Below are 10,785 nucleotides of genomic sequence, written 5' to 3'. Positions count from 1 at the left end.
CCAGCATTTCAGTTAGTTTAGACCTGTCATCCTTGGACAATGATAAGGATAAATATTCAACATCCTAAGGACCTTGGCCATCTTGATATATGTTGGAATATGGCTGTATATCTATCTTTTCCTTTATTTGTTAATCCAATTTTTGGTGGGAATCTTGAGTATAAAGCACTTGCATGTTTATTTAATAAAACTAAAAGAAATTTAATAAATCAAAAATATTAAAATTATATAAAAATAAAAAATGAATTAAAGGAAAAAAAATATGTAGAAAATGGATTTGGGTATTGGGCGGGATCAATCTAAACCCATCCCAAAATGATCCCGCCCAAGTTAGTCCCAAAACACATATGGGTAAGGTTGGGCCCAAACCCATATGACTTGGTTCCATCTCAAACCCAAGCAAATCCCGCCCATCCCGCCCATTTTGCCACCTCTATCCACAACAAGCATTTGTGTTTCATTAGTCAATTTTGGTGTCGAAGTTTGTAGCCATCACTTAGATTCATGTTCCATATGAGAGACAATGCAAGTATTCCCCACTTAGTGCTGTTCCTAAGTTCTTATTAATTAAAAAAAAAAAACATACACTTTGCAAATCTAAATTGTCATCAAATTGTAACAATTAATTTCATCACTTTTCTATGTTTGATACTTTCTTGGCAAATTGTTATTCTACCAGATTGAAATCAAAAGAACCTAATTTTACCCTGATTGGACCCAATAGTCAGGGAAAAGGGAAGAGGTGGAAATTAAAAATAAAAAGTAAGCCGGTAATCGAAGGTTTAAAAGTGCAGTAAGTGTATTTGACTTTTCTAACAATTCTTTAAGGTTGTCATATATGTAGTTTCTCTAAATTATATATAAATTTGGAGAAAATAAGAAGATAACAAATACTCAAAGTGCATGTAAGTTAAAGAATGTGAATTGCAGTCAAAGATTTGCAAAATTAACAGTTGCAGCAAAAAGGAAATGATTTACTTGGGAATTCTGGACAAGAACTTTAATTGCAACAAGATAAGGAGCAACTACCTGAGTCTTATTGACTCTTCGTGAAAAATTACATTTAATGGATACATAATCTAAAATTTCAAGTTCAAGTCAACGTTTGTATTATGAAGCAAAGCAAACATAATTAAACCAGAATAAATGGACCACAGAAAGATAAACCACATTGCACTGCACTCACTTCTGCTGTTTGCTTATACCACTTCCAAGAATGGTAAGTTCATAAACTCAGAAGCCCAAGCCAACATGGTCGTAGCGGCAAAACATGATTTGGAATCCTACCTTTATATTTCCCGTCAATGGATAGGATATAAAACCCAAACTCAGAATTTTTCGTTTACAACTTTACCATATTATATGCTTTTAAAATTAAAGCATAAATTCATAAAAATTCAAAAATCATAGGTAAAAATCACTTTTCCCACTTTCAAGTAATCAAGTTAGTTCCAACAAGTATTGATCATTTAATTTCTATGAACACACAATAAATTATAGAAATCTAGCACAAATTGGGTTAGTAAATAAAGTAAACAATGGATGAATACTAGGGAAAAAATTAAAAATAAAAGGAGATAATGAAGGAATAAGTAGGATACATTTGACCGAGGAGAAGAAAGGCAAGCTTCATACATCTGATACATCTGCTAGGAGAAGGCGTCGTTGAAGTGTGGACCTTATTGGAAATGCCCAGTAATATAGCGGTGTGAGTCACCACTTGATCAAACAACTTATTAGCATTTGTGAACTAGTGATTATGCCTCGCAAAAACGTCAATCGGCTGTAGAAGGCAATTTGTAGCCGATTGCAAACGACATTCAATATTGTTTAGGGTTTTCTTTTTCTTTTTTCCCAAAGCAAGAGATCATGTATGGTTGCATACATAAGTTTTAGCATATGAATTAGAAGGGTTACTTTTGGTTCAAAGTTTTAGAAGGGTAGAGGAAACTTGATTTGAATCAAATCAATTTGAGTTAATAGAAAACTAAAAAGCACATAAAAATGACACTGAATTGTCAAGAAAGATGGGATGAGAATCCTAAGTTTGTTCTATGTGTGAGTAAATTACACACCTGACGACAAAGATGCCAATAAGTTGTTAAAACCATGGTGCAATCATAAGAAGAGGCAAATTAAAGGAACAAAGTACCAAATCGCTAATATCCTGAGGGGTAAAGCGCAAAGAATTAAAAATCCAAAAAAAAAAAGAGAAATAAAATTCTAACATCCTTTTTGTCTTAATCTAGCTCTAAGATTATGGCATCTCTCAGCCATGATTAACGTTACTGTTTACTTGAATATCTTTCTCTCGTCCTCAAAAAAAAAAAAAACTCTCTCTCCTTTAACGTACAAATCTGTCACTCTATGACTATTCTATATTCTATATCCCGTCACAAAATTTAAAATACATTTTCTTACACATTTTCCAAATTTGAATCTTTCTGGTTGTCCACTCTCTCATTTCAGACCATCAGTTCTTCCTCAAAATCTTCAAGCTTTCACACAACCCAAAAAAAACGGAATAATAATAAAGAAAGCTTCGAGGGAATTGTTGTTCCATTTTTTTCCCTTCTTCCCCCTATTTCATCATCCAGCTTTATCCCTTCTTTTTCTCAGGAATTTTTGTAGCTTTTTATAGAAGAAGATGAAGATAATGTAGAAAAGATCTGGGAATTCTTGTTGGGTATTTTTCCTTCCATCTTTGCTTCTTCTTTTAATCATTGACCCGGGATATTTGTATATATATTTGCTTTTAATTTATTGTTTTTCTTCTTTGTATGAGAGTTTTTGTCCTCAATCTGTAGAAGGATTCCAGCTTTTTTTTTATTTTATTTATGTTTTTCTCTTTTAATTAAGAATTCTTATAAGAAAATTCAAGAATCTTTTTAGCTGTTTAATTCCAGAGTAATGTACCTTGTCTAAATCCCAGATTGGTAAATATCGACTTCCTAGGAAATACCTTTCCTTGTTTTTTTCCCCATTTTTTCCATTATTTGAAGGCCGAAGCTCATCAGCTTTCTGAATGTCGACCATTTAAGAGTTAAGCAATTTTGGATTGAAAATCTGGCATTGAGTGTCCCTTTTCGATATATTATCTGATTATTTAGGCAAAATTAAATATTGACCCCTTGATCAGTTTATCCATCCTCATTTTATAGAATTATAGTTCAAATATAAGATGCATGGAACTCAAAGCAAAAGGGACTTGGCCTTTGAATACCAAGCTCAAATTCCCATATTGAGGCCCAGCATTCATGCCAGAAGGGCTAATATCACAGTTAAGTTTCAAGATATTTATGGGTTTACAGTGGAAGGCAATGTTGATGATGTAAATGTGTTGAATGAGGTAAGGGAGAAGGTGAGGCAACAGGGGAGGGTCTGGTGGGCATTGGAAGCCAGCAAAGGTGCAAATTGGTATCTAGAGACTCATGTTTCCTCAACTCTTAAATCTTCGCTCAAGTTCACTGCCTTAGTGAATCAAATAACTCTCAAGAGGCTTATTAGGAAAGGAATTCCACCAAATCTGCGGCCTAAGGTGTGGTTTGCAATGTCAGGGGCGGCCAAGAAGAAGTCAACTGTCCCTGAGAGCTATTACAATGATCTCACAACTGCTGTTGTGGATAAGGTCACACCTGCCACGAAGCAAATTGACCATGTGAGTTTTTGAGTTTTAAGCAATACAATGGTTACTCTGAGATGGTTTTTTGATCTGTGATGTATTGGTGAGACTAACTTGTTCATAGCTTTGTATCTGATGATACTTATTTGCGTGTATGCTTTTCTGTATGTCTGTATGCTTCTAATTCAATGACTATGTTCTCATGTTTAAGGTGAACTCTGAGAACTAACAGAATATAAATTACAGGATTGTATATAAGCATGTATTGTTAATTAATCTCAGCTTGGAGTCCAAGGAACAATAGCTCACATCTAAATGCTTGATTAACGTAATAGGAAAATTTTATCAGCCGTAGCATTTTGCTAATTTTTGGGTTTTAGCTGACCTGGGAAGGTTTTGTATCATAAGTGAGTGGGTGAGTTTGCTCTCTGAAGTGACTTGAGATGAGGTTATGCACTCTAAAGTGACTGTAGTCATATCATGCTTTAAACTGTCTGTGACAGTATGATAGGAGAACTCTACCCTTAGGAAATCTCATGGATTGTTGGTACATGCCTGGCTGATATTTATATTGTAGAATCTGAATGGAGATAGTATGCGACTAAACGTAGATTGCTGCTGACTTATGATGCTGGGATTACATGAAACAGTTGTAAACTGTAAAAAGCTGCCTTACAACTTTTGGTTGCTGAATTCTTTTGACCAGTTGTTTAACACTCCCTGCCTCACATTTTACATGTCATGGTTTCGCATATTGTTTGTTTCTGAATAAAGTGTCATGATTTGTAAAGTCCAAAAGATAAACCAGTACTTTCCCATCTTATCCATCTTCTATGTACTCAAAAACAAGAACATTGGAGTCGTAGATAACCATTGAACCTCGAATTGGAGCCATATGTGGAAACTTCATCTTTTCAGCTAAGTCGTAATGGCTAAAGTTTGATTTTGTTAGTCTATCCGTAACAGTGCCTTACTTCTTTTGGTAGCTTGAATGAATTCTTCTGATAAGTTATTTAGCATCATGGTTTTTCTCTTTCTTTGTTCCAAAGAAAATGGCGTCATGATTCGTAAGATCAAAAAATAAACCGCTACTTTCCCATCTTTATTATAGTATTTATTCAAAAGCAAGAACATTGGAGTAATAGGTAACTGATAGACTTTTAATTGGAGGGCATATGCTTCAGTTTTTTGGCTTTGTTGTAGTGGATAACTTGCATCTTTATTAGACTATCTGCAACTCTGCCCATGACATATAACATTGGATGATGGAGTGCTTCAAGTTTGAAATTAGATTAGGAGGAATTTCTCTATAATTCATTTCATTACTTGTTGGAGTACTCTAAGTTTTTATCTGTGAGCTTAATGTCTCTCGTTTATACTCAAAAAGTATTGATATTTGAATCAAATATAAATTATTAATTATTAGCAGAGGATGTACGTTAAGCATTGTACCTGTTGAAATATTTGCTAAAAGTTGTGAGTACATAGTGCACAACCATATCAGTTAAGCCAACCTTGCCTCCATTTTTATTACCTTTCTGAGTTTCTGTCTTATATATCTGGGCTTCTAAATGTTTTAATGTATGAGAGATTGGGTTTCTTCTTTTCCATCCACTTGCTTTTCCTATAGAAATCATTGAAACTATTTGCTAGTGTATTGGAATCTTCTGTGAGTGAAATGAATTCTGAATAAACTTTACCAATAGGATTCAAACTGTTGTGACTACTCTATTGTGTTAAGACATTGGTTCTTCTGGAACTAAACAACTAATATTCTCCAAATGATCCTCCATATTGATCTTTTTTCCCACAATGATCCAGCAAGAGGCTCCTAAATTCTTTGTGTGGGCCAGTAAAGATGGCAATGAGAAGATTATCATATTTCTTATCAAAAGTAAATTGTAAAGCACAAAAGATTCCTCTTTGCCCTCGTGCAAGTTAATTGGAATTTCTCTTCCTCCTACTTCTGTAGTCAAATCAAGGTCTAGACACGCCAACAAGAATGCCTACATCTTTGAAGCCATCCTATGTTTTTGAAGCCATCCCATGTCTTTGAAGCCATCCCCTAATAGGCTCTGGCCATGAGATTCATTTTCTTCGCTTAAATTTGTTGAACTGCAATCTGTACTGACTCATAAAAACTGTATCTAACCTGTTAACATATCACATCAACTAAATGTTTTGAGTTTCCAGATTATTGTAAGATGGAGCTTATTTTTAAGTGAATGGATTCTCCAAGATGGAGCCCAATCTGTTTGCAATTTGTGCACATGCATACTCATTCTATATCTGTCCTAGTGTGTTTTCTAATTGATCTTCCTTGGAGAAGTAAGTTCTTTGCACATGCAAACTTTGTATCTGTCATGTAAGGGGTTATTCTGGTTTAGTAAAATAAATTTGAGGATCTTTTATTTTTAAAGTAAAGTCTTTGTTGAAGTGGTTCACATTTGCTTTATTTGGTTGTAGCTTAAATTTATTCCTAATCTTTACCGGCTGTGATAATGCATAAGACCTAGGTTTCTCTTACACTAGTTCTTGTTCTAACAATTGATTGTCCAAACTAGATTGCACTCTTGCATGGTAAATATAACCAAACAAACTGCACTAAACACAAGTTACTTCCACCCTGACTAAAAGAGAAATGGATACATGGAGTACTTGTTATTGACAAAGTTCAATAACGTTGATTGACTCATGTGGTGTAAACAGGTCTAGAACCTAAAATCAAGACGAGTATACCCACCATATTTGCAGGATGTAACTTCGATTGACACATCTGTGGTGTAAACAAGTCTAGAACCTAGAATCATGCTGAGAAAAGTCTGAATAGGCTCATAAAATGCAGCTTTTTGATGCTAACCATACTGCCTCACTTCTGCTTTCTACTTCTATAACCGTGGACCTGAGAAAATCATCTATGTGGGCTCTATTGCAGATTTAGTAGGCTGTCTCAGTTTACATTGCTTTTGAGTCAACTTAAATGGAAAATAAACTGCTGAATAGTATTATGAAGATCTTCTTTTCTTTCCTATTTTCGCTTTTTTTTTTCCCTGTAATTGCTAGCATATTAAAAAAATCCTTATGCCATAGGTTGACAAAATGAAGCTGTTTGGTTGGTTTTGATGAATGTGCTTTATATGGACCAAATCCTTTAAATTCCTCATGTGTTAGACAAATGTTGTCAACTTGATACTCGACACAAATGTACTTTTTCCTGCAGATGCCATTTTGTTGGTTTATGTTCTTTAACAAAATCTGAAGTTGAGAACTCAAGACATCATTGTATTGTGATGGTGCTTGAGCAGTTTTTCTGTAAAATACTGGCAAGAGAAGGTAATCTGTAACAGTTCCAGGTGTCTTTGCCTTGACTGGAGATTTGAGACTCCCACCTTGTATTGACCTCATTCTTGGTCAACTAAATTTATGGTTGCTAAAATGGTATAAATCTTGGAAAATGGTGTAACTAGATGTTTGGGCTCTGACTTGGAGTTCATTGGTTATTTGCTCACAAGAAGTCATGGAAAGTAAGCTATCATCATATACACATTATGCAAACTAAAGCTTTTCTCTGCTTAATCTTTAAAATCCTAGGACATATACAACTGGACTCTCCACTCTCAAATAATACCTACCCAATGGTTTCCATCTACTTTGCCTTCATACCAAATGGTGTTGGGCTACGATCAATAACCTGTGAGGGAGGTTAATATCCCTGTTCATTAGCAAACATGTGATGTTATGCTACTTAAGAGTATATAATAATAAGGATGAGGACATTCTAGTTCATTGTTGGGTTCGTTAACTGTATTCTTGTGTTGTTCCAATTTGATTACCGTTTGTGTGATACTTGTTTTCTGGCAGAGTTTTTGGATGAATGAAAATTTTAGCTTGTTGACCAAGTGATAATCTATGTCAATCTCTTTGGATTGTCTTTGTGTGGAATATTTACCCTAATATTAAATACTTCTGCAAAAGAGTTTACTCCCCTGAACGGCAGGGGCTTCATAAATCAATGCTGGAAGGAATGTCAGAATTAGTGAATCATTACAGATTTAACAGTGGAATTGAATAAAGTTAAAGGTATACTTTGATCAAACTAAGGTTTTCTACTGAACGAACTAAGAAGTAAATACTGGTCTTTGTGCTTTCAGACTTGCTCTGCAATTGCTCACTAACAATTCAGGCTCATGTTTTAAGATGTGTTGTGATTCCATCTTCCAAATTTGGTATTCATTGCTCTTTATTTTCTTTTGCTTTTCTGTGCAGGACCTACCGCGAACTTTCCCTGGTCACCCATGGCTGGATACCCCTGAGGGTCATGCTGCTCTTCGACGTGTTCTTGTTGGATATTCCTTCCGAGATTCTGATGTTGGTTACTGTCAGGTGGTATCTTGATGCTGTCATACTGGAAAATAATATTAATCAATTGATATCTTGCTTAAGCTGTCTTCTTCATTCTGTTGCTCAACATGTACTCTAGGTACCCACATATGTGGCGCTACAAAATTTGCAAAGATGCTGTATGCATGATAATCCTATCAACTCTAGCAATTGAAAAATCGAATAAATCAGACAAACCAATAAGTCCTCAAAGATGAGCAAAATTCACCTAAACTGAGATAATTAACCGAACTCGGTGAGTTTATCTGAACCAATGACTTCCTTGTGTGGGTTGACAGATTGTGTGTCAAATTGCTGCGTCGTTTTCCAAGTGAATTTTGGGTATTTGTGATGTTCATTTCTTACATAGGTTAGGCCATAATAATTAAGTGTCCTCAAGTTGTGTGAACTAAATGCTCTGATATGCTAACCCCGTCTAATTTATTGTTACCATTTCCATCTGTCCAATTGAGTAATGAAAATTCTTTTCCTGTAATGGCATTAACCTCCTGAGATACAATGTTATCAATCTTTCTAAAGAAAGCTAGCGCCAAACTAAAACAACATAGTTCAATTTGTGTATGACAGCTTTAACCATTGTTTGAGAAATTGAATCAGTATTTGATTATAATTATTCTCTTTGATATTAGTTCACTGGCTTTCTTACTCCCACAATATTTGGTTAATGCACTAGTCATTGTTACCTGAGTGCAACCTTTTAAGCATTTGAGTCTTTATGTCCTTTTGATAGTGAAGCACTTAGAAACACAACATAGTCTAAAAGATGTGAAGCACTTAGAAACACAACATAGTCTAAAAGATGTATCTACTGATGTCAACTTTAAGAGTCAGGCCAGGGAAGTCAAGGTTTTAAAATGCAGAGTTACCTTTTTTTGCCTGTTAGTTGTTTGAAGAATGCATCGCTGATGTGGCTATGCTGCAGGGTTTAAATTATGTTGCAGCACTATTGTTACTTGTGATGAAGACAGAGGAAGATGCTTTTTGGATGCTTGCCGTTCTTTTGGAAAACGTATTGGTCAGTGATTGTTATACTAACAACTTGTCTGGATGTCATGTTGAGCAAAGAGTATTCAAGGATTTGCTGGCTAAAAAATGTCCCAGGTGATCCATTATTTCATGTCTAGTGAACAGCCAACATTCATTTCTGTTGGATAGCATGCATGTATGCAGCACCAAATGTCTCTGTGTATCTGTGTTCATGTTTGCTTATCTATATATGGGGTTGTGTGTACATGGTATCACATAAATGGATGTCTATATATGTGTGTAGTTATGCTTAAAGTTGGAAAGCATATTGTACAGGATAGCTGCTCATCTAGAAGAGTTAGAGTTTGATGTATCTCTTGTTTGCACTGAGTGGTTTCTGTGCCTCTTCTCCAAGAGCTTGCCTTCAGAGGTTAGACATCTGTCAGCTGCTCCACTCATTTCCTTCCACTCCTGATCTCTTCCAGCTGAAATTTTCTGCCTCTGAAACACACCATATTTGTAAAATTTGTGAAATGTCACGTTTTCTCTGTTATATTTTGTGACACACCTTATAATGCATCTTCTGTAACACTGCTCAGACAACCTTGCGCGTATGGGATGTGCTTTTCTATGAAGGGGCAAAGGTTCTATTTCATGCCGCATTGGCTATCTTTAAGGTGACAGCATCTTGCTTCTTTGGTTAATTCTTGACTATTCTTAAGTTCCAGTTAATATAGTCGTCTTTAATGACTGCAGATGAAAGAAGAAGAGCTGCTGATGGCAAATCATGTTGGGGATGTCATTAACATCATACAGAGAACAACTCATCACCTCTTTGATCCAGATGAGCTACTGACGGTAACTATTCCCTTCCAGTCTGTCATCTTTCCTTATGTAAAAGAATTAGTTTAAAAGGGTGCTGCATCATCTACTGGCACACACACTAAGCAGAAAGGAAAAGGGAAAACTTAAAAATCTTGTTTCTTTTTCATTTTTCCTGTCCCTTTTGAAAGATTTTGGTCTGAGAAACCATACAAATAAATAAGGGGGTGGGGCTGTCATTAGCGTCCTTTCAAATGCATCCAGTTGGCCTGCTTAATGCACAAAAAGATGGGTTGGAGTTGTTTAATCATTCAATGTAACAAACCTTGCAGGTTGCTTTTGACAAGATTGGCTTTATGACCACCACCACCATATCAAAGCAAAGGAAAAAACAGGAACCAGCAGTTATGGCGGAACTAGATCAAAGACTAAGACGACTAAATCCTAATGGGGATGAAAAGTAGTAGTTCAGTAAAATATCTAAATGTAGCTCATACAGTAGTCCTTTCAGGGGCTTGCTGCCCATTTAGGACTTGAAACTGTGCGTTTGTATCATCAACAAAAGGAACAGGGCTATGGCCATTTGCTGTGTAGGAGGAATGTAGATTGATGTAAATTTTGAGCTATGTTTAAATGTCGTTGCAGCATGGCAATGTGCATTAGTTGACCTCCATTCAGTGACTAAAAAGACTGTTGTTTGTGCAATGAAAATGGGCTCAAGATAGCTCCATTTTGAACTTTCAAAGTCGTTGACTCTCAAAATTCCTTGGAATATACATGGTTCTGATTAACCTGCCTTTGTTTTTTGTCTTACATTTTTACCGACTAAACCACAAAAAAGGTTGTAGTTAAATTTTCATGGTCGAAATGGCATTAGATTTTGCTTGACCAACTGCTCCTTGCTTATATCCGAATATATCTAACAACCATTTTTCCAATCGTTGCTAAATCTATTTGAACAAAATTGTAATATA

At 35.4% G+C, this 10,785-nt stretch overlaps 1 protein-coding gene across 2 annotated transcripts; it reads left to right on the top strand.

Annotated features, from left to right (window-relative positions):
- The first annotated feature begins 2,391 nt into the window (after positions 1-2,391).
- LOC113772511 (TBC1 domain family member 2B-like) lies at positions 2,392-10,556 on the top strand. Of its 2 annotated transcripts, XM_027317126.1 has the most exons (8): positions 2,392-2,686; positions 3,162-3,658; positions 7,889-8,005; positions 8,946-9,124; positions 9,326-9,419; positions 9,589-9,666; positions 9,746-9,847; positions 10,144-10,556. In XM_027317126.1, exons 2-8 carry the CDS (start codon positions 3,182-3,184, stop codon positions 10,273-10,275), a joined length of 1,179 nt encoding a protein of 392 aa, XP_027172927.1. In that variant the 5' UTR covers positions 2,392-2,686; positions 3,162-3,181; the 3' UTR covers positions 10,276-10,556. The 2 variants fall into 2 exon arrangements, with proteins under 2 accessions (XP_027172927.1, XP_027172926.1); XM_027317125.1 differs by having other exon boundaries at positions 2,392-3,658.
- Positions 10,557-10,785: the final 229 nt, after the last annotated feature.

Source organism: Coffea eugenioides, chromosome 5 (genome assembly GCF_003713205.1).
Source record: "Coffea eugenioides isolate CCC68of chromosome 5, Ceug_1.0, whole genome shotgun sequence".
Lineage (NCBI taxonomy): Eukaryota > Viridiplantae > Streptophyta > Magnoliopsida > Gentianales > Rubiaceae > Coffea > Coffea eugenioides.
The sequence above is the reverse complement of the archived record's forward strand: the minus strand, read 5'-3'. Positions and strand labels throughout refer to the sequence as shown.

Excerpts from the sequence above, each read along its gene's own strand:
- LOC113772511 (XM_027317126.1), top strand. The coding sequence starts at position 3,182 with ATGCATGGAACTCAAAGCAAAAGGGACTTGGCCTTTGAATACCAAGCT. Across the intron at positions 9,420-9,588 it reads CCAAGAGCTTGCCTTCAGAG|ACAACCTTGCGCGTATGGGA; the intron begins GTTAGACATCTG and ends AACACTGCTCAG. Across the intron at positions 9,667-9,745 it reads CCGCATTGGCTATCTTTAAG|ATGAAAGAAGAAGAGCTGCT; the intron begins GTGACAGCATCT and ends TAATGACTGCAG.